Consider the following 23,490-nt stretch of genomic DNA (forward strand, 5'->3'; position numbering starts at 1 on the left):
TATGTTACTGGCTTTGCAGCCCTACCTATGAACAGGCATCTTCCCTATCCGTTCTCCAAATGCAGTCCATTCGCTAGGTAAAGTCCAGCCCTTCCTCATTGTCCCTTCCTGGGGGTTGGCTTTAACCAAGAAATCAACAATAAAAAAGCTTAGTTCAAAATTTCGTCCTCAGCGCAGCTGTTCCCCAGGTTCCTTCCTTGGGATTGTTCAGCAGACACCCTAGATTTTCTCCCAGAGGCATTCCCCATTACTTGCATGGCCAGATGGGTTGAGGAGACACTTGCACTAGTGAGTTGGCAGAACCCTCTTAAATTTTTCCCAGAATAATCAACGCTCTCCTTCTGGGTAGGACATTTCAGGCAAATGCTGTCAGATTTACAAATATACTCTTAGGCCAGATTTGAACTCCTGATTTTGAGGCAAAAGATCCTATAGCACTCTATTGCTACCTTAGTGACCCAGCCCTTTACTGGATGTTGTAAAATTCTTATACCATTTTTTGGGAGACTAAAAGAATTGTAGGCTCAGGCAATCATCCACTAACAAAGCTCCTCATATTTATAATGCACACTGCAGAATAGTCTTGTAAGCAATGTCAGTACAGTATAAATACTATGATTCAGAATTCAGGCTGCTCTTTGCTGAGGTGTAAAACCGGGAGCAATAACTTATGTGAATACAGTTCAGACAGCAGTGTGAAACATTAACAGCAGGTTATAGTCATAAACAGAATGAATAAAATAGTAAGTGAAATGGTGACAAACTGTTTAAATGGGGGGAAAAATCAGAACACAGGAGCTTTTACATGTTCTCATTCTTCTTTGAAAAGCAGTTGGCTTCTAAAATCCAAATTAAAATACATGTGTTCATTGCAGTTCTTAGTTTGTAATACACCCTGCAGCTATTGGGCAGGAGGCCATGCAAACATGCTTTGTTCTTTATTATTTATAATACCCTCTGAGAAGCCTGAAATTAAGTTTCCTTACCTCCCAACTCCATCCTTATCCATTTGGCAAACACTGATCAGTTCTACGGTCTTAAACTAGATGTCACAAGCAGAGACTTGCGATTCCCATTAGCTGGGAATCATTCACCAGTGGGTGACGTCTTTGGAAACACAGATCTTGTTTTTCATGTAAATACCATTGATTGTAAAGAAAACAGGGAAGAATCCTTCTGACTTTATTGGTGGAAACTATGCTGTATACTGTGTGCATGAGGCAGAGCAGTGTTGGCTGTGTGCCTGTTGTAGGTGTAGAATTTGCTGACTGGCCATGCATGGGGCATGCAGAGCTGATGCTTTTATAAGTGTAGAGCCTTGAAGCTAGTTCAGGGATGTGAGCTAGTAACTTAGCTGGGAGCAATCTGGTGTTCTCAAGTGCTAGGTTGCTTTCTTGTCTTGCTGCTGCAAAGAGATGTTGAGAAGCTTCTCTTGCTTGCATGGTTGCACAGCAGAGAATGAGGGCGTGATCCCGCTCTTTGGTGGCAGATTTGTATAATCTGGAGTATTTTCCAAAGTTTTCCATTCGGCATCGGTGGCTCTTTATGGGTGGACATCTTCAACTAAAAAATTTAAAGGCAGCAAGAGATCATCTCTTTGTGCATTATCTGAGATGGACCCGTTATGAACTAGTAATGAACATTGAAAAGATTCAGAAGCTTAATTCAAATAAGCACCTGTCATTCAGAATGCTTATCCAGAGATCTTGGGCTAGAAATCTCATGAGTAGCTTTTTCTCCTGGACTCTCTGGCAGGATATTTCCTCCTGGTGATCAGGCAAGAAACACACTGAGAACAGATTTTTTTAATATTCCGGGGCTTCTGGTCATAGATGAAAATGCAGAAGCAAAAAAACTCCTGAAAAATGCTGGTGGTGGCAGGATGTGGGGGAAGTTATGTGAGCTTCTGGTCTCAGGTGTTGGAGTTCATGTTATTTTTGAAGGTTCAAGTGGATTCTTTTATCTGCACCAGTCCATCCATTTCAAAGGATGGGGCAAGCTGAGAATTTGCCGTGCATATTAGTTGTCCCCAGAAGACTGAACAAGCTTCTCTTTTCTTTTGGAGGGGACATTTTCTCTCCCCACTGATAGTAGAATTTCATTTTTCATATTTTCTGATCTTGTTGCTTTAATCTTATTTTTTTTTTTTATAAAAGACAGTCACACAAACCACAGACCAGCTGTTCTCCCCCTGCCTTTTGCCACCCTTGGGGCATTTCATGAAAGCTTAAAAAACAAACAAAAACCCTCTATAAAAACGGTTTGATAGGTATCATTTTTCACCATATTGTGAGAGTGTCAGAAGTATTGAGAGCAGGAAGCTATTGCTGCCAAGACTAATTTTCAAGAGTTGAGTAGTGCACTGACCATTAACGTCACTTCCCTCCATTCCCATGCAGCCGTCTTAACCAGTTAGTGCTCACGAGAGTTTGACAGGTTGAGTGCCAGAATATTGATTACTGAACTGGGACAAAGGCGCTCTTGGATGGTAGCATGGTGCAATACTCTCAGGGCCCTGTACTGAAAGTCAAGAGATCTGGATTATCTTCTCAGCTCTGCCTTCGTGACCTTGGGAAAGTCATTTAACCTATTTACGCCTTAGTTTCTCGATCTATAGAATGATAATGGATCTACTCAACTTTGTATAGCACTTTGAGATCTATCAGTGAGGGGGAAGTTGGAGCGAAGGGCCTGTTCTGATGATTCACCTTCCCAAAGGAAACCAGAGTGCCTTCAGAGACATCTCAAGGACAGACTTGTGTTCTGACAGACCACTCTGACCCATCCACTCTGTGGATGGATTGTCGGACTTCACAATCTTTTTCACAATTGATATGGTGACCTCCCAGTTGTCTCCTTCCACCGCTTTGTCCTCACATGTCACCTTGGTTTACTGATGATGAGCAACAGATGAAGTGAGAGGGGAGATAGCTAGAGTGCCAGGTTTGGGGCTCCAGGTTGCAGATGGGTGACAAAGGTTTCTTTAGATCTGACACCATGGGGCTACCAAAGGTATTTGAAGCAGGTGAGATCAACATACTCCTTTAGTATGTAAGAGAATGAAGCTGGCAGAGTTCTCCATGAGGGCGCCTTAGTTTTGAAATTCAGTGCCCAGCATCTCTTGCTGCTCTGTGTAAATGGGCCAGCCACCTCCTGATCATCCACTTGTGGCCTGAGGTCATTCTGCAGGTACCCTGCCACAGTTTCCCTCTTCTTCAGCTCAGGGCCCCTTAAATCAAACTATCAAAACAACTCTGTTTTGGTGCAGCATGCCCCTCCTTTGGGGCTGGATTTATTAATATTAAAGTCAGTTCCAAAATAAAGTCTCAAAAAGCCCTATCAAGTCCATATTCCCAGTTTCTTTCTCACTTGGGGTCTCTCAGGCCTTCCTTGCATGGAGCCCTGTTCCCTGAAGACTCAGAGTTCACTGCTGGAGCCTATTCACTCCTAGTGGACTTGTCTGTCCCTCCCCCTAAGCATCCACCCTTTCCTGGAGCTTCCTGCTGCTTTTTGTAGAAGAATCGGATCCTCTATCCCATACCCAGCTGGGCTAATTGTATGGGACTGACTGCTCCAGACCACTGACCCTTAATGGTGCAGGTCATCCCATTAGAGTTTGCAATAGTCCATTTTTTGTTTGTTTACTTATACTTTGTCATGCTGCAAACCCCATCTATTTGAAACACACCTTTGGGGAAAATGTAGTGGTGTGGATTTTCAGGAATCTATAATGGGGAAAGTTCCAGTTTTCTGCCTTGATTCTTTTGAGAAGAAAAAATGTTTGCATTTTTAATTTTGTCGTATGTGCCCAGTCTCTTGAATTAGGTGTTCTTTCATGTTTCATACTTTGAAATAAATATAAACATCAGAGCAATCACTGTTGCATCTAATTGGACATGTTAGTCTCTGTCGGTGTAGACATGCGATAGCGACTGCAAAAAATGATTTTGTCTAATGCAAAAAATGCATGGGAGAGAGAATGGTGGATCATTGAACACTTTATGGTGAGCATAACAAAAACCGAGGTAAGAACTGTTAACCAGATCTAACATACAATGCTTTCCTGTAGTAACTGATTGCTGCATCTTATCATTGTACAAATATGAAGGGAAACAACTGACATTACTTTCGGTGTCACAGTAGTACTTCAAGACGTCATTGTGACGGGCATTGTTCATAGATAGAGTATCTGCAGCAAAGAGTTTAATGTAAATTGGCAAGACAGAGAGAGGGAAGTATTATCCCCATTCCACAGATGAGGAACCAGGGACACAGAGTGAGTTATCCAAGGTCATATAAGAAGATTATAGTAGAGCTGGGGCTTCAAACCAGATCTGAGTTACAGTCAATACTTCAACCATAATGCCATCCTTCATCATCCATTGGAAAGAAATGGTCTCTAATGTGCGAACATTATGTACAAATGTTCATTAAAACTGAAGGGCCTTTTCTCACTTGGCTCCCCTTCTGTCCAAGGTTTCCCCAGCCATTTTCAACTTCAGATGAAAGCTGCTAATATAGTGGCTGCTCTTAAAAATTCACTGGCTTGGAAGATTCAACCATTTCTATTAAATTACCTATTTTAAAGATTTGAGATATTTCTGAAACTGATAGTCTTTTAATCCGGTGAAATTTTAAAGTAGGCATGCTCAAAAAGTTAATGTAGGGTCAAATTAATGCAAGTGATATCATCTGAGGCATTTCAGTACCAAGTTAGTTCTTCCAGTGAAAAGAGTTTTGATGTCCTAGTCTCTCAAACAGCTACTGATCTCAAGCAACGGACTCTGTTTGTATAGTCAATAATCTAAGAATAAAAATTCACAGCTAACTTTCCAGTTAAATTAGGGTTGAAATAGATTTGATGTCTACCACCAGGCTGTGTCCATAGCCCATTATATGACTGTAGACGCTAACATGCAAGTATTTTTCACCTTGGTTGATCCTTCACTGTATTACCAGCTGCCTACAGGGAAATTCATCGCAATCCCATGACTCTGTAATTTTTTGAGCAATCATAGTCCATTGTAATCACATTTTAGCGTTCGCAGCACTGACAGGAGCTCCAGATATGGGCAGGTATGTTGGATTAAAGCTGCAAAAACATAAGGTCCCTGTAGAGAATTGATACCTGCTAAGATGATATTGTTATAGCTGTGTATTTCTAGTATGAAACCTATTGCTCATGGGACTAGTATTAGGGGAAAATGTACCATACAGATTATCTCAGTTTGGGAAGTAGTTTAGTCTAATCCATTTTCGCAATTTTATAAATGCTTAGGGTTTACTGATCTATTCACAGGATTACCCAGAACTTCTTTAAAAGACAATCGCATTTGCTATTTTCAAGCCTTCCCACACAGTTTTAAAGTGAAATTGTGTGTTTATCAGGAGCTTGGCTATTTGATTTTAAAATTTCTTTGGAACTCTGGTGTGAATACCATCTGGTCGTAGGGACTTAAACTGACTAGTTAAACAGAATAATCCCAAACTATCTCTCTCTCTCTCTCTCTCTCTTTTTTTTTTTTTGACACCTCAATTTCTGAAAGTGCATCATCCTTACCTACGCTGAACCTGTTCTCTTCCAGATATCTCCCCAGCAATGTTGTAATGAAGACTGATGCAAAGAAAAAATTTAGCCTCTGCAATGCACTTATCCTCTTCAGAACTTCTTTACTCTGGAGTCAACAGATCTGCTGATTTCTCACAAGCTTCCTGCTTTTGATATATGTAATATCTTGTTTTGTTTGTCTCTTTGGCTACTTCTCTTCAGAAGCTCTCAATTCCATTCTTCTCTTGGCTTCACTTAGGTGGGATTTCCATTTTCTTAATACATTTTTGGGTCCCTCCTTCACGTTTCTTCCTTCTTTGCCTGCCTTTCTCAATCGGTTGGTTAGATTGTGGCTGATTCCCTTACTGGCAGGTTTGATGGCCCTCAGGGGTTTGCCACTGCGCTTCCCCCGTGCTGTATTGCCCCATACATGAATGCTTTTTCAGGCTATGTGGTTTTGTTTGGTTTCTATTTGAAAGTATTTGGTTTTAAAAAATCCTGTATAGAGAGCTGGGTCTGAATCCCTCACTGTGGGAGAGTTGAGATTCTGATACAAATTAGGTTTAATTCTAGAATAGATTTAGATCTAATGGGTCTGGGCCTGATGCCCATTAAAATAGATGGATAGACAAAGGGTTAAAGTACCAGACTGAGAATTAAGAGATCTGGATGGTATTCACAGCTTGGCCATAAGAATCCTCTAATTTTGGATGAGTCAGTTAAATGTTCTGTGCCTCAGTTTCCCCATCGGTGTAAAATGGGCATACTGATATCTGTTTGTATAAAATATTTTGACATCTTTGTCTGAAAAGCTCTCTGGAAGTGCAGCGTTATCTTCAAGCCTGCACTTTTGAATTGTACAACCCTTAGATGCTTTGTGATAGTCTCCCTACACAAAGGTTAAATGTTCCTTTTATTTTCTATGCCCTTTGTTTAGTGTCCTTCCATTTCTCTTTTTAAAGTCTATTAGTCGCTATGGAAACGATGTCACTGGTATAGGTGGGGCCTAAATTGCATTCTCCAGAGCAGTATACAGGCAGTTAACATAATAGCATGAAATTCATACAATGCTGTGTGAGTTAAAGGAGTTGGATGGATTTTTTTTGATGACCTGGTCAAATTAGCTGTCACATTGCTGGGGGGTAACATCTGTCGCAACTTGACCCAGTCCCCATCTCCAAACAGGTGCCCATCTGTTGTGAATGGACCCAACCTTTGGATCCCACTTGCTTCTAAGTAATCTGGGCCTGGGTGTAACTGGACACTGTTCCTAGCTCTGGGGGGGTCTCATGCACATTCCCAGGTGCAGACCTCATGTCTGACACTCTTCTTGAGCAGAAGGATCTTGCAGTCTGGCTGACTTACTCTCTAGAGCCCCAAGCCTTTCTGAACCCCTGGTTGCTTCTGCATGTTCGCTCAGTTCCACCTTTCTGTGAACATGCTGAGCTTCTGATTAACCCATTGAAGGACAACATGGCAGGCAAATAAGGAACACAGGCTTAGCAAAGTAATTTTGTAGACATAGATGCTATGGCCCAGATTTTGAAGGCACAGTAACTCCTCGCTTAACATTGTAGTTATGTTCCTGAAAAATGTGACTCTAAGTGAAACAATGTTAAGCAAATCCAATTTCCCCATAAGAATTAATGGAAATGGGGGGGTTAGGTTCCAGGGAAATGTTTTTCACCAGACGAAAGAATATATATATATGCACACACACACAGTATAAGTTTTAAACAAACAATTTAATACTGGTACACAGCAATGATGATTGTGAAGCTTGGTTGAGCTGGTGAAGTCAGAGGGTGGGATATTTCCCAGAGAATGCCTTACTGGTAAATGATGAAGTAGCAATCAGCTGAGCCCTCAAGGATTAACCCATTGTTGTTAATGTAGCCTCGCACACCACAAGACAGCATGAATGGAGGGAGGGGAGACAGCATGGCAGTCAGAGACAGAGACACATGCTGTGTGTGTGTGTGAGAGAGAGAGAGATGTGCATTGCCCCTTTAAGTACGCTGACCCCACTCTAAATACACTGCCTTTTTAAGTAGATCAGCAAGTTGAGACAGAAGCTGCTGCCAGGAAGCTCCCTCCATCCTGAGCCCTGTCGTGTGTCCCCCTGCTCTATGGAAATGGGGTAAGCGGGGTTCAGGAGCAGGGGGGAGGGGGACACCATGACATTAGCCCCTGTCAGGGTTCCTTCCCCACTTTGAACTCTAGGGTACAGATTCGGGCCCCCCCCCCAAGATTTGAAAGTATCTTCCCCTTTTATTGGTCCTTTGGGTCAGGTGCCAGCCAGGTTAGCTGAGCTTCTTAACCCTTTACAGGTAACAGGATGTTGCCTCTGGCCAGGAGGGATTTTGTAGCACTGTATATAGAAAGGTAGTTACCCTTCCCTTTATATTTATGACAGCCCCCCTCTTCTCTCCACCCCCCTTCTTCCCCCCCCCCCCGAACAACAAGCAGGAGGCTTCAGGGAGCATCTCTAAGGCAGAGGGCAGGAGCAGCACACGGCAGTGGGGGGAGGGACAGCTGAACTGTCCAGCAATTGATAGCCTGCTGGGCGGCTGCTGCACAGGGAACTTAGGGGAGCAGGGAGCTGATGGGGGGCTGCCCATCCACCCTGGCTCCAAGGCCCAACCAGCTCGCTCCAACGGGCTGCTCTTCCTGCAAGCAGTGGACAAAGCAGGCAGCTGCCAAAAGATGTTTAAGGGAGCATTGTGCAACTTTAAATGAGCATGTTCTCTAATTGATCAGCACCGTAACAACGAAACAATGTTAACCGTGATGACTTTAAGTGAGGAGTTACTGTATGTAGGCGTTGCGGCACTCAGCATCTCAACACCCAACTTATTTGGGAGCTTAAATCTAATTTTCTACAGAGATTTAGGCACTTAAGTGTCTAAATCCCATTGGCTGCCAATGGACTTTAGATTCCTAAGTCAATAAATTCCTTTTGAACATGAGATTTAGGCTCCCAAATCAGTTAGCGTTGAGACGCTGAGCACAGCAACACCTAAATACCTTTAAAAATCTGGGTTCTTATCAAAGCACACTAGATTTTCTTATCTTTGAAAAACAAGTTCATGAATAGCACTCCTCCAGTCGAGTCTGATCTCATGCCTTCTATGAGTCCTGGGTTTGTTCAGTGTCCTAGACAGCCCTTCCTGCCTTCTCTTTCTCCTTACACTGCTCGGTGGTCACCCCTCCTTCTCCTAACTCAGAGAAACACCTCATCCCCTATTGGCTTCTGTGTAGTCCTTCAAAGTCGATGGCCTACCAGAAGAAAACTCATTGTTCTAGCAGGAGAGTCATTCAACATTGATGACCCTTGATTGCTCTGTCACAGCTTCTCAGACATAATCTTTCCACTGGGTGTCAAGCTCCTACTATAAAATGGATGTTCTAATCCACTAAGGAGGTTTGTAATGCAACATGAAGGTCACACACCCAAACCAAGGTTTTATTATACGGCAGGGCCCCTGGAATAAAATAGCGTTCATAAAAACAAAATGGAGTTCACAATTTGACACTGATATATCCTCACTCTGTCACCACTCCATTTAATAAGCATTTAAAATCAACAATAAGATCACATAAACATTAATTAGAATCGCTAGCTCACAACAGCATCAGGCAGGCAATTTGTAATGATTACAAGTGCCGTTTATTTGCATAGGTCACAACAAATATACTGCTCCTGCTGCAGGTACTTGCTGTGATAAACAGTGGCTTAATTCTTTAAGGTGAAATATTTTCAATATTTAGGGGCCAGAATGGGGTTAAGGTCTTGTTCCTAGTCCTATTTAAGTTGATGGAAAAACTCATGTTGCCTTCAGTGGTGTAGGATTGAGGCCAAAATAATTAGTTCAACTAATGTTCATTCAAGTTCCTCGAATCTTTAGAATTGGGTTTGACAGTCTTAGGCAGTTTTCATCATGTGATGTTTCGGCACTTTTGCTCCTAGTCAGAACCTGAAAGGGCAGAAATACACAGAAACAAGAAAACATTGGACAGCCCTTCAGAAAGGTTTGTGTTGAGCCAGGGTTGAGGTGAAAAGGAATGGAAGAGAGCGCTGTGGATTTCTTATTTTGAACTGGTTTGCTAATCCTTAGAATATCTAAACTTGCTTTGAATGTGTAGAAAAGATGGAGCTCTACTAATTTAACTGTTCGACCAGTAAATCTTTTTTCTAATCCTCAACCAAATACCAAAGTAATTTACATAATGTTGTTATTATACTATGTGATATCCAGGAGTTTGGGACTTAATATTTCATTTGTCTCCTAACTTGGGATGTAACTTAACTTGTAAGATGCCGTCTTCTTTCTTTTTTCTTTCTTTCTTTTTTTTTTTTTTGGCATGAAAAAATAAATCTGTAAGATCTTCTTTTAATTATGTGCAGAGGGGAAAAAATCAATTTTAAGCAGTTTGTAATGCTCATATTTTTAATGAAGTTCTAGTTACCCATGCTTGAATTTTTTGAAAATAGATTTGTTGGGGACATCCCTAATGTAAACCACTAGCTTTTTGACACTAAAAAGTTTCTGCCTGGAGTTTGGAGAAAGGGGCAAAAACTAAGTTTGCAAACATTTGTTTGAATTTTAAACAAACTGTATTTCTCGCACTGTTTTGTTTGCTTATGGGAGATATCTATTACTCCAATTATATTTGTGATGATAAGAGTTGCTCGTTCTTCCAGGGAACAAATAGCATAATTTCTGTGGTTGATCCCAATGAAGCAACTCAGCTCAGATTTTGAATAGAAAGCCACCGAGTAAATAACATTCACCATAAATTTTGAGTAACTTTGAATAATAGATTAATCAGAGAAAATTATCTTACACTAATAAACTACAAATAGAGCTGGAATTTATTGAATTACTTATTCATTAGATTATTTGTTCAGCTCTTTATTACTTATTTATGTATCACCATGCTAGTTCTATTTGCTTTACAGACAAGGGCCTTGATGCACAAAAGGAGTTAAATACCTAGAAAATCACTGTGCTTCACAAAGCCAAAGTTAGGTGCCTAGGTTCCTCTACAATGAATGGGGAGAGACAGGTGCCTTAGTCTGCAAATCACAAAAGCCAGTATGCTTCTAGGGGGCTTATTCCTTCACCCGCTTACTTCCCTGGTCCTTCTCGCATGAACAGAAAGCAACAATACCGGAAGTCCAAAGGTGCAAACAATTCAATGTTTATTGGGGTGAACTTCCAGCAACCATGATTCCAGTTTCCTTCCTTAGTGTCCCCCTTCCGAGCTCTGACACCACAGAGACTTACCTGTGTCCCTGTTCCCATTCTCCTTCTTAGCAAAACATGATTCCAATTCCCCACCCCTATTCCCTGTTCCCATTCCCCCCCTCAATTCCTGATTGACTGCAGACTACATAGTAAAACTTGAGTTCTGCTTAGCTATACCTTAACCAAACATTTTACTGAAATTTAACTAACCAATCCTAACATATTGTAACATGATTATGTAACCAATTATATCCCACCACCTTAATTAGTTTACACCCAGCAAAATTAATTATACAGCAGACAGAAACAATCACAGAACCAGACAGAGATTATACAGACAAACAATAGGGAAATGGGGACTACAGTGATAGAACAACAAAAAAATGAGGATTTCACATCCCAGCTATTGATAAGTGAGTTCTTGTCAGACAGGATGCTATCAAACTAAGTTTCCTTTTACATCTTCTAGGCACTTCCCTTTCTCTGGAGGCGTTAGGCATTATCAGAACAGGACTGTATTCCTAACAACCCAATAGCACCTTATTTCAATGTGTCTAGTTTGGAATGTGAAGATGTGACCATTCGCTTCCCAGCTTATGGCTGCCTCTGCTGCTTAGCCAAAGGCCTTAGCCTTAGAACAGGGCCTCAGACTGTCACAGTAAGAGAAGGCCCTTACACCGGCAGACAGTGATTTTGATTCTTTCTTTTATACCTCTATAACTAGCTAAATGATAAGAATACACCTAAATTAGAGTATAGGCCTTTACAGACAGGCCTGAATATCTATATCCTAACACACGCTAGGCAGGGAGCCTGCCTAGGTTAGCTAACGGGAGCTGCTGACCAGAAGGGGAGAATGCTAAGCCTATCTCTGCAATGCTGTTAGCGATTCTCAGCTGTGACTGTTCTCCTGCTGTCAGGTGCCTACACCAGTGGTTTTCAATCTGGGACCACAGACTATGTCTAAGGGGTCTGTGAAAGGTTGTTGTTACCATAGAACAGTTGTTTTCTATCTGTGGTCCACGGACACCTGGGGGGTCCACAGACTATGTCTAAGATTTTCAAAGGGTCTGCCCCTTCATTTGAAATTTTTAGTGGTCCCCAAATGAAAAAAGGTTGAAAACCACTGATCTACACCATTTTAACAGGAAGCCAGGAGGAAGGAGAGGGACCTCCCTCATAACTTTCAGCCCAGTGGTCAGGGTGCCCATATGTACTAAACGTTTCGAGGGATGTTCTCCTTCTCCCTTCCCTCAGCTGTTTTGTGTGAACTCACCTGAAGGGCCCTACCCGGTAGCCGTGCCCAGAGGGCACCTACAGGATTGGGCCCTGCACATGACTTAGGTGGTCAAATGCCTGTCTTCTACTGGTTTGTGAATCACTTTGTGGCTTAAGTGGGAGATAAGTGTCTGGGTGCCTAGAGGGAGGCAGCAGCGTGCATGTCCAGAGGCAGAAACATAGGCGCCGAGGGAACTTATACCCTGAAAAGCTAGGCGTTGAGTGAGTCTAGGTGCCAGCAGAATTCACCAGGAGTTTTGTGCAGTACAGTGGTCCCCAAACTGGGATTTAGGGTATGTCTACGCTGCAATAAAACACCCATGGCTGGCCCGTGTCAGCTCATTCAGGCTTGCGGGGCTATAGAAAATTACAGTGTTGATGTTTGGGCTCGGGCTGGAGCCCAGAATCTGGGCCCTTCCTCCTTCATGATGTAGACATACCCTTAGGTGCCTAAAACAGAGACTTAAGCACCTAACTCCTCTTGTGCATCCAGGCCCTGGTGTCTTGCTAGAGGGCTTTTAATCTAAGGCCCTGATGCTCTACAGAATTTAAGCTCAGAGTAAAACCTCCTTGGCTAGGAAGGCTTGTCAATGGAGTTGGGTTTTTTTCTCCGTCAAAAGTTGCAAGTGGCGAACTGCGGGATCTCCTGTGACTTTGGGTAACCTCCATGCCCCTACAATGAACCGTGTAAGTTATGGAATGGGGGACTAAGGCACTTCCTAAGGTTCAGTGGGGCATTTCCACACTTTCAGGAATGTTCTGCACATATAAATGCATATCTCTTGAGCTCCTCTGTGGTTTGCAGCCAAGGCATTCATTCCTTTAACTAATCACAGGAGGAAGGCTTATCATTCTATTCAATTCAAAAGGGTTTTTAGAGTAACTCTTGCAGAAATCTATTTCTAAAACTTAAAAGGCTCTGTGTCATTAACTTCTGTAGGACTTCTTTCCTTAAGAAAAAGGGTGTCTGCTGTGTCTGTCTCCTTCGTTTCACAAGCAAAGAGAATTTCTGTGTCCTCTGGGCTGAGGGCAAACCAAATTAGAGGGGTGGAAAACAGACCAGATGTGATTAAAGTAATCGCTCAGAATCTTGCACATTTCAGTTCAGGTTTTCAAAACCACAAGGCATATGGTATTCATGTGGCTTCCAATATGCCAGTGTTATGTGTACAGGGATAATACCAAAAAATGAGGCAGGATGCCAGGCCCCTGTAGACTTTTTGAGGATTTCATCAGAGGGTGCTGGAGAGCCGTCTTGCTGACTTGCTCTCCTTTTTATCACAGAGGTATCTGCACCCGTCTGGTTCCTGCCTCCTGATAATGCTTCTCAGACTTCTTCGAGGCAGTCTTCAAGTCTCACGCAGACTTGGCTTGAGTGCCATCACTCATGAAGTTAAACATATTTTGCTCTTGAACACCATGGAGTCTGTTAATTCACTGTCTTAGTTTCTCTTTTAGCCCCACCATAGCTGTAATGTAGTTACATTGAACTTCATCAGCATTCTGTTTGTGTTACTATTAAACAAGCAAAGACCCTTCAGGCATTTAAATACATTTTCAATTGTATTTTTAGAGACACTGTCAACTAATTTGGTCTAAAAATGTATCCTATTTTAAAACTACAGCCTTTTATTAAAATGGCATTTTGAATTCCCTAAATACATTGGTCACCGATAAAAACATGGTCTTTGCTCACAGCTATACAGTGCCCTTTGCTACACTGCATTTCCTCCTCTTAGAGTAGGAAGTAACTGTGGGAACAGCGTTCACCTTTTCAAGTTACTGTATTTTATTTTAATAATCACTTTATGGTAAATTACTCAGGAGATGGGTGAGGATAAAGTTATCTATTTTGTGATGAGTACGTGGGATGGGCTAAGGTCAGGAGCTTATTTCGTGACGGTATTTCTAAATAGATAAAACTTATTTTTCTTTCATATTATGTGGCTCCTCATTTTCCATAAAGAGTCAGACTTTCTACCTCCTGGAGTCTGTTATAGCACCCAGTTAGAAATAAATATATTAAGCCAAATTATCCGCAATTCCATGGAATTCAGTCTCATGTAAGGTACTGTCCGGTACATATCCATGAGAAGTGCACCTGTGTAACAGAGCAGAGTTTGGACCAGCCTTTCTGCTGAACATGCTGTTGTTACCAATCAAGTTAAGCACTATTAACACATTTCACAAGCATCTTCTAACTTTTTGTTGCTTGCAGAACCTCCGACGCCCATTGCGCCCCCTGAACTGCTGGCTGTCGGCGCCACCTATCTGTGGATCAAACCCAACGCCAATTCTATCATTGGAGATGGGCCTATAATACTGAAGGAGGTGGAGTACCGGACAACCACTGGGAACTGGGCAGAAACACACATCGTAGACTCCCCAAATTACAAACTGTGGCACCTGGACCCCGATGTGGAGTATGAGATCAGAGTGCTCCTCACCCGCCCTGGTGAAGGGGGCACAGGGCCACCTGGGCCTCCACTCACAACAAGAACAAAATGTGCAGGTAAGGGTATATTATGCTTTATAAACAGCACCGTGGTTTTGGTTTAAATGTTTTGTGATTGGAAGCTGAACAAGGCTGCATTACAGTGCAAGCAGTATCTAGCTCTATTCTTATTTCTATGCACCAATGAGTTACTGACCCAATAACAGCCAGTACTCCCACCCCTCTTTTGATGTAGCTGTATTGTATGGAGCGCTCTTTGAATTCAGGATATGGATTGTGGTATGTTTGTTTTCTTTCATTCATTCTTCTGTTCAGGTGGCATGCTTTTAAAAGGCATAGGCAGCTGTTTAGACATCTACAATGCATTCCCACTCACTACAGAAGTGGGAAACCCAAGAAGATAAGAAGACGACAAGCCAATGATAATCTTTCAAACTAGTTCTCTGATGGTCACATTGACCCTAACACAAGCCCTTTATCAATATTTCCTTCTCTTAAGCGCATAGTAAATACGTACTTTTCCTCTTAGGTAACTTTTGCAGTCAGCCACAAAACAGAAAGCTTTGTACAAACTTCAGAAATATTTTTGCAATATATAATTCTGTGATTGTTTCAAAATGTCTTGTTTTGTTTTGTTTCAATTTCCTCCCCAGACTCATTTTTTCTTCAAAACAGTGCAAGTATTCACCCACTGATACCCATATGGCTAGTTTTGCTCTGCCTGAAATTTTATGCACAGCTGAATTTATCAACGAGGGCTTTTGACTTACAGAATGAAATCAGACCTTAAATTCATGGGGACTCCACCGTAAAACTTCCTGATGTGCACAGATCTGAATGAACATACAACTAATTTATTTGTTTATAGTTAGCAGCTAGACTTTATATTGCACATTATTGGAAAAATCTGACCTTTCCTCGTATGGAATTGTGCTATCAGAAAATATGGACTGTCCATGTAATTGAAAAGCTTTCTCACCAACTACCCAGCCAGCAAGTCAGAATCTTTAGCCAGGTTCTTTGACTATTAACCTGATCCTGAATAAACAGTGTACGATGAAGTATGTTATAATGTTTTGTTGTAACTTTGCCTTAATAAAAAGTTCCAACAAATCAATAGCATGAATGGCAAGTGTTAGAAAGTGTGGGACAGGTATGTTTTTGTCCTCCATTCAAGAGGCTGAATAACTCTTCTCTTTACCTGCTGCAGCATTTATTGCTCGCTGAATGTTGCAGGATATCTTGTTTTGTTCCTTCATATTTGCATGGAGGAATTTTGAAGAAAGGGGTGGAGAAGACCAGTTCTGCAATCATTTTAACTTTCCTGGTGAAAGATGAACCTGTTCTTGGTGTTCTGAATATGTTGTGTATTTGTCACCTGCCAAGGGAAATCAGGCTTCTTGCCCGACAGTGGAGTGGGTTAGGCATCCCACTGTAAGATCCTTCCTTCCATACTGCTTTCTTCTCAAGGTTTGGATCACATTTCATCTGCAGATTTCTAGATGTCACTTGCCATAGTTAAAACAAAGGAAATAAGTTGATTAGAGGATGTATCTCTCTTCCTTTCACTAGGGTAATATAGCAAGTAGACTTTAGTGAGTTCGTGCAAAATATCTGATTCCAAATATCCATGTTTATGAATTAAACCAACCAACCTGATGTCTGCAAGGGGGTTTAAAGTATTTTCAGCAGTAACTACGTTTGGCCAAATGTTTTCCTATAGTTGGATTAAGTCTTGATGCATTAGTATTCATCACACACTGCCACAGCATGAGAACCCACATCAACCCTCCTTCCTTCTCCAAATGGGGAAGAGTAGGGAGTTGCGTGCAGCATGAAGAAAAAGGAAGCTTCCTAACTACATTCTGTTCTCTTTGAAATGGGCAAGGAAAGCACTTGGCATGCAGTGTTTTCTTGAGACAAATCAGCAGTGACATTCATACAAACTGTGCAGATCTGGCATACAGGTGTTTGATGTTGCCTGATATCTGTCAGATAGGCAGGAGCTGGCAGATGGTTGGAGGGTTGGAGGGTTTTTTGGAGGGTTTTCCACATTCTGTTCCCACACAGAGGGAAAGAACAAGGATACTGATGCCAGCATGCCAACACACTCAGTATTTCAGCAAGTGCCACTGTGCTCATCCTCTTGCCTTCCTGTAACTCTCCGAACACTAGAATCACTGTCAGATTCTCTAGCCTTCAGCACAAATCACTGTCTGATTGATTGTCTTAAGGGGCTAAGATGGGAACTAGTGTTAAATCGGTAATGGTGAAGGTCAAAGTTTGAGATTTGGAGCCTGATTGGGACCTGGTGAACCCAGATTTCTGCATACAGATAACTGTACACTCAGGGCTCAGTTCTTGTTTTCAGTCACAGCCCTGAAAATTACTGTGGAACTGCAACACTCCCAAGGAGGCATAATTCCTCAAGCTCCTGAGCCTCACAGTGGGAGTGCACATACTACACCAGTCCCTACAAGGTACAGCATGAGCCCCTGTGTCCAGCCAACTCCCCATGATGGTGGAGAGAGGGAAATGGACAACTCAGTCCTGCTTCCTCACTGCTCCCTTTTGCAGTAGTTTATGCCTTCCAGGGGCTACTGAAGGAAACATTCTCTATAACTCTCCAATGCAGGAACTGCAATTGTGCCATGGCAGGGCTTGGTTTGCCCTGTAATTTCCTGATTTGTATTTGCAAATAAAAACTTGCACAAATTAGGTGTCTTAAACAACAGGTGCAATCACACTTTTGCAGGAGCAACGAAAACCAGAATCTGCAAACTTGTGCATGTCATCTCTGTAAAGAACACTTGCTTTAAATTAAAGCTTACTTCACTGGAGGAGCAGGAAGGGGCACTAGTGCTGCTCCTAATGATCTCTTGTACTGTGCCCCAGATAACTTGGTTTTCCTTTACTTCATATGGCATTGACTAAAATCATGAATGATGATGTAGATAATCATTTGGCTAACCAATGTTGCTCTATTTTTTTTTTTCAGTTGTAATTTACTAATGAAATCTACCGGTGGAGAAGGTCACTGCATTAATGTTAATTGTCATACAGAGGTTGTTGAGATTGATAGTGATGACATTTATAGTTTGTTGAAAGCACCAGGTTGGAGAGATTCTAATGAACTAAATGTTGCCTCTAAGGAGGGAGGAAAGATGCTTAGCCAATATCTGCAGATTTTATATAATATCCTCATAATGGTAACTTAGATAATAGACTGGAAAATTTAAATCGTTATCCCGATTTTCATACAGGGTGGTGCAGCCTCTTCAAATATCTTATGATGAGGATAATCACATCCGACTTACACAGTAATAAACCTTCAAGACTGTTCTGAACAAAGAAGAAAGTGACGCCATAAATCTGATTTCTTTTTTTAAACTGGCTAATGAAAGATGGTGCATCTTTTTAGTCAATACTGATTTGTGCGAGTGTGTGTTCTGCTCCCCTGTTTGCAAGGCTATTTCAACAATGGAAAAACAGCACACGTTTACACATGTATGTGGCTTTGTTCCTGTAAATAGCTCTTTTGTGGTCAGGTCCTAAATGACTATACAGCACAAACAGCAAAACTGACGACAGAACTGGTTTCCAAGCGCACCATACAAACCGAAAAACGATCACTAATATATTTGTTGCAGAAACCACAGGTGGTGGTTGTAAGTATAGTCGATTCACAATTTTCAGAAAGGTGACTTGGTTCGATGGTATCCTGTGAAATAATCTCCAGTACCCCTTTGATATAGGCATTCTTCTACAAAGATAGGGAAACTGAGACACAAGATTTTTCAGAGTTACCCAGAAGTCCTGCCGAAGACAACACGAGGTGGCTTCAGGTGCTTATTGCCTCTGGTTTGGGCAATATCTTATAGCCTGATTTTCAGTGTCCTGCTCAGAGCCAGCTTTAGAACTCAGGCTCCCAGTCTTGTATCTAGACCACTGAATCACTCTTCCCTCCCTCTTCATGTGCAGCTATGGAAAATAACTTTCAAAGTTACAATTATCTAACTTTCTTTACCGCAGGCCTTGCATCCAACTGAAGCGTGACCGAGACTATCTTAGCACGAGTTTAGAAAGTTACTGCACCATAAAACAATTCTTATCAAAATCATCCATGGTTTGTCACATTATTGATCAGAATGAGGGAAAGCTGTTTTCATGGACTTCAGAAAGGTTTTTGATTAAATAAATCCCCTATCAAAAACTGATTATGAAATGTCCTGCTTTAAATAACCATAAAGGGATTTTATTAAAGTGGATAATATCTTATCTAAACTTTCCCAATCAGTATGTACCCGTACAAAAAGGTTTCTTATACTACTGATATGATGGCTGGTTTTCTGCAGGGCACCATTCTTAGGCCTGCAGCTGCATTTGATCAGTCTAAATTATATTCAAAATAAATTAAGTCCCTGTATGGTTTTTTACTGACTCTTTACAGGCTGGAAAAAGCCATATGCCTCAAACTCTTCTATGCTTCTTTTAAATTTTACTGGGGGATGGGGTGGGGGAATGGAAACTTATGCCTGTTTAGTTTTCCAGCCAAGAGAGCTATTACAGATGGAGTGGATTTTAAATTCAGATTAATATGAAGACAACGCTAAATTTATAAGACCAAGTGAGATTCAGATGCTAAAATCAAGAGAGGGAAGAAAAAAAAGCCCCAAGCCCCAAAATGAGTAGGGCCCTACCAAATTCACGGTCCATTTTGGTCAATTTCACGGTCGTAGGATTTAAAAAGTCATAAATGTCATGATTTCAGCTTTTTAAATCTGAAATTTCATGGTGTTGTAATTGTAGGGGTCTTGACCCAAAAAGGAGTCGTGGGGATGGGGAGACTGCAAGATTATTATAGAGGTGGGGTGCGGTACTGCTACCCTTACTTCTGTGCTGCTGCCGGCGACGGCGCTGCCTCCAGAGCTGGGCAGGTAGAGAGCAGTGGCTGCTGGCCGGGATCCCAGCTCTGAAGGCAGAGCGGCTGCCAGCAGCTGTGCAGAAGTAAAGATAGCATGGTACGGTATTGCCACCCTTACTTCTGCGCTGCTACCTGCAGAGCTGGGCCCTCAGTCAGTAGTCGCCACACTCCAGCTGCCCATCTCTGAAGGCAGACGCACAGAAGTAAGGGTGGCATGGTATGGCATTGCCACTCTTACCTCTGCACTGCTGCTGGCAAGGCACTGCCTTCAGAGCTGGGCACCCGGCCAACAGCTGCCGCCCTCCGGCCACCCAGCTCTGAAGGCAGCACAGAAGTAAGGGTGGCAATACTGCAACCCCTCCTGAAACTGCTTGTGGGGACAGGACCCCCAGTTTGAAAAAATTCTGGTCTCTCCTGTGAAATCTGTATAGTATAGGGTAAAAGTACACAAAAAAACAGATTTCATGTGGGGAGACGAGATTTCACAGTCCGTGATGCATTTTTCATGGCCATGAATGTGGTAGGGCCCTCAAAATGAGACACTCTGCTGTCGTGATCCTTCACAGGGTCAGTCTGTGAAACAGGATATAGGGGCTTTCAATTCTTTTGATAAGATAAATTAATAAAAGAAATGTTAAAGGGGTCACATCCAAATTCCTCTGTATTCAGCAGATACGGAGACTGGGTATATCCAGCTGGAGGATGTGAGGGGTTAGCTCCTGGAGACTGAAACAATGGCATAGATCAAGAGTCTAAGGAAATGGTAGTTAGTCTTGACCTATTATTGTTGAAATATTATTTCAAAAAAAGTGGTCAAGTTTGGTATGTGTGCGTATTGAATACAGAGGGAAGGGGTAGGGGGATACTTCACCTGTGTGTATGGGCAGGTGGAATTTAGAGGCAAACTATTGCCATGAAATAGTAATGTTCAAAAGTTAGAAGTAGTGTCAGATACTGCTCATGCCTCTGAATCTCAGAAATTAAAGCCAGAAGGGACCATCACATCACCTAGTCTGATCTCTTGTGTATCCCAGGCCACCAACACCACCCAATGCCTGCAAACTAAACCTAGCAACTTATATTAGACCAACATGTTACAGCCTCCAGGAGACTAAACTATTGTGATTCCACAGGCAGAGAATAAGAGGGACTGAGGTGCACCAGTGCCTGAGGCCACTGTAATGGCAGTGAAGTGATTAAGACCCAGATGATTCTGGAAAGTGACCCTGCACCCCTTGCCCCAGAGAAAGGTGAAACCTGCCCCCCAAGGTCACTGTCAATCTGATATGGGGTAAAATTCCTTCCTGACCCCACATGTGGTGATAAAGTGGAGCCTGAGCATGTGAGCATATACCAGCCAGCCAGCACTGGGAGACAGAATGCTCAGGAACACCTCAGAGCCCTGGCCTGTGTCCCATCCAGTGTCCCATCTCCAGCTATGGACATCTCTGTTGCTTCAGAAGGAGGGAGGAAAAAAAAACACCAGAATACACTGGGGTGGGGGGGTCCCTTGCTGACTCTTGCAGAGTCACTTTGCCAACTTTTGAGAGTTTGGAACTACATTTTCATATTTTATAAAAATATTTTTCTTTTCCATGATTGCTGTCACACACAAGTAAAAATGACTGTAATGAATTCATGGAACTGGCTGTAGAGAGAACTAACAAGTGCACAAAAAAGGAACAAACTGGGAAAACAGAATTATTTTTCTCTAAACTCTGTTACTCATTAGGCATGAATTGTAACAATAATGGGTTTAAAAAGAGCTTCGGATAGGAGAATTATCTTTCAAGTGGATGGTGTATCTTTAAAATTTAATGGAAAAAACATTTGATATGTAGAGTTGGTGCTAAAATATAAGATTTAGGATCCCTATATTGATATAATTAATATTTGATTTTTCACACATGCACATAAAAGCCTGAAGTATTTGCTGTAAATAACCACTAGTCAAAAGAGATTATAAGTATCATATTAAATGATTTTAGATGGAACTCTCTGCAGCTGAGACATAAGTGTATTAGCCTAAAATCTCCTTTTGAACATTATTCTGTAATCAGAATTAATGGGGCTACTTACTGCAGTTACCTGTTCCCCATCTTGCTTGCTCGCTCTCTCACTATATACACACCCTTAAGAGCAGATAATTGTAAAATAGGCTCCTATTCAACAGAATCTGATTTTTTTTCAAACCTCATTTTTTTTAATGCATGCTAGTGAGTGGAACTTATTATCTGGGTTTCTTTTTCTTTCCGATTTGTTGATAAATTTTGGGGTAAGGGAGCATTATTTCTTTAATTTACATAAGATTAGGAGCCTCCGAACATCTTTTGTTTGTGCTTAGGCTTGCTTTCTTGCTGAAACACTTGAAGTAGAAGACTGCACAGTATAATGACACAAAACTGTTCTTTGCCGGTATTCTTTTGACAGCAAGAGGCCCCCAGAGAGAGCGGGCATAGCAGGTGACCTGTTATGTATGGCAGGATGTTGTCTGAGCATTATCTGATGCCTTGGATTGTGCTAAGCCTGTGGGGATGGCAACCACTCTAGTGACTGTCCATTAACTTCTGCATTTTGTTGGTGCTTGAGACTCTGCTTTTGTTCCAGCCCAGTAGCTTCTGGCAAGTGAACTGGAGAGATAAGGCTAAGTTACAGAAATGCTATGCTCCTCATTTTGGTCTTTTATCCTTGAATTTTGTCTGGGAATTGACAGCTACACTTACCAAAGCAAGGGGCTTCAACCATAACATATCCTTGGGGCTTAGTCCCTTTAAATATCAGAGGATGCTTTTCCCCATCAGTGACAAAATTGACCAAACAGGTAATAAACTTTTCCTGATCCTCATATCTTCTCTTTGCCTTGTTACAAGTGGGAAGCAGCGTGCATTCTATTACCAAACAGGTGACACATCCTCTGGAAGTAAAGTGGCAGCTTTTATGATCAGATATGCTATGTGCCCTGGAGCATGTTCTGATGGAATCTTGAGAATGGTGCATTTGATCTGGTGCTCTCTTCTTCTCTCTTTCCCTCTATCTTTTCACCTCTCTCAGCTCATAAAATTCACATATCCAAACTACTATGAAAAAATACAAGACCCTGCTGCAATTTATGGCCAGTTAAACTTTTCAGTTTAATAGTTCGATTCTGATTTTTAAAAGGATACTGCCAAATATCTGTCCAGTTTCTCTGCAAGGGAACAAGTGGTAGTCAGTTGCCACATCTAGCTGCATTTCAGGGGAAAAGCTACCTCTTTCAGTAACTATTTATTGTGAATTAGATAGTGCTGTAAGTGTTTGCTACAGAAGTCTGCTTGGTGCCAAGTGGAGAGATCTAGCAGAGAGAACAAATGGTGTATTATGTGCAACTGTGAACTCCAAGGAGAATGAAAAGGGAATGAACAAAGAAGTTAATTTGCCAGTGGGCTGGTTCAGTCACAAGAAGTGGTGATATATGGAACAGAATGAGTTTAGGAGCAGAGAGGGACACAAGTGAAAGATGGAAATGCAAGCTGAAAGTTCTGTGTAGGATCTGTCTGAGACCAGAACATGTTAAAGAGCCATCCAATCCTGCAAATTGTGACTCCCTTCAATTCAAGGGAAGTTGAAAGAGCACAGCACATCCTAGGATCAGTCCCTAATTGTGGTGCCATGGAAAGGCCTTCACTCTTTTGTGTATAGAATAAAACCATAGAATTTGCTATACTGAAGCAGATCATTGCTCCATAAAGTCTGATATTTGTTTCCAACAGTGGTCAGTACCAGCTAACTCCAGAGTAAGGCATAGCATGACCAGAATGCCTCTAACCAATTGAGCAGTGAGATGCATATGGCAAGAAAATTCCTTTATCCTGACCCCAGCAGGAGATGAGCTCATGCCCTGAAGCATGAGATTTGATCTCTTATCTTAGCCTGCATAAATACAGTTATTTTTAGTGTTAGAGTGAGGCTGTCATGATAGCTTTTTGGTCTGCTTGTTTTCTCGAGGAATTTTGTTAACAGTGAATTTAAGTCCTAGGAATTTTTCTACCAGGAT

General features: G+C 41.8%; 1 protein-coding gene across 1 annotated transcript in view; it reads left to right on the plus strand.

Annotated features, from left to right (window-relative positions):
- Positions 1-23,490, plus strand: part of PTPRT (protein tyrosine phosphatase receptor type T) — a 725,977-nt gene that overhangs the window by 350,914 nt on the left and 351,573 nt on the right. Inside the window, exon 7 of the mRNA XM_077831843.1 lies at positions 14,297-14,590. Within this exon, the coding sequence (XP_077687969.1) occupies positions 14,297-14,590 (294 nt within the window). The remainder of the gene's footprint in view (positions 1-14,296; positions 14,591-23,490) is intronic.

The sequence above is a fragment of the Eretmochelys imbricata genome, chromosome 13 (genome assembly GCF_965152235.1).
Source record: "Eretmochelys imbricata isolate rEreImb1 chromosome 13, rEreImb1.hap1, whole genome shotgun sequence".
NCBI lineage: Eukaryota > Metazoa > Chordata > Testudines > Cheloniidae > Eretmochelys > Eretmochelys imbricata.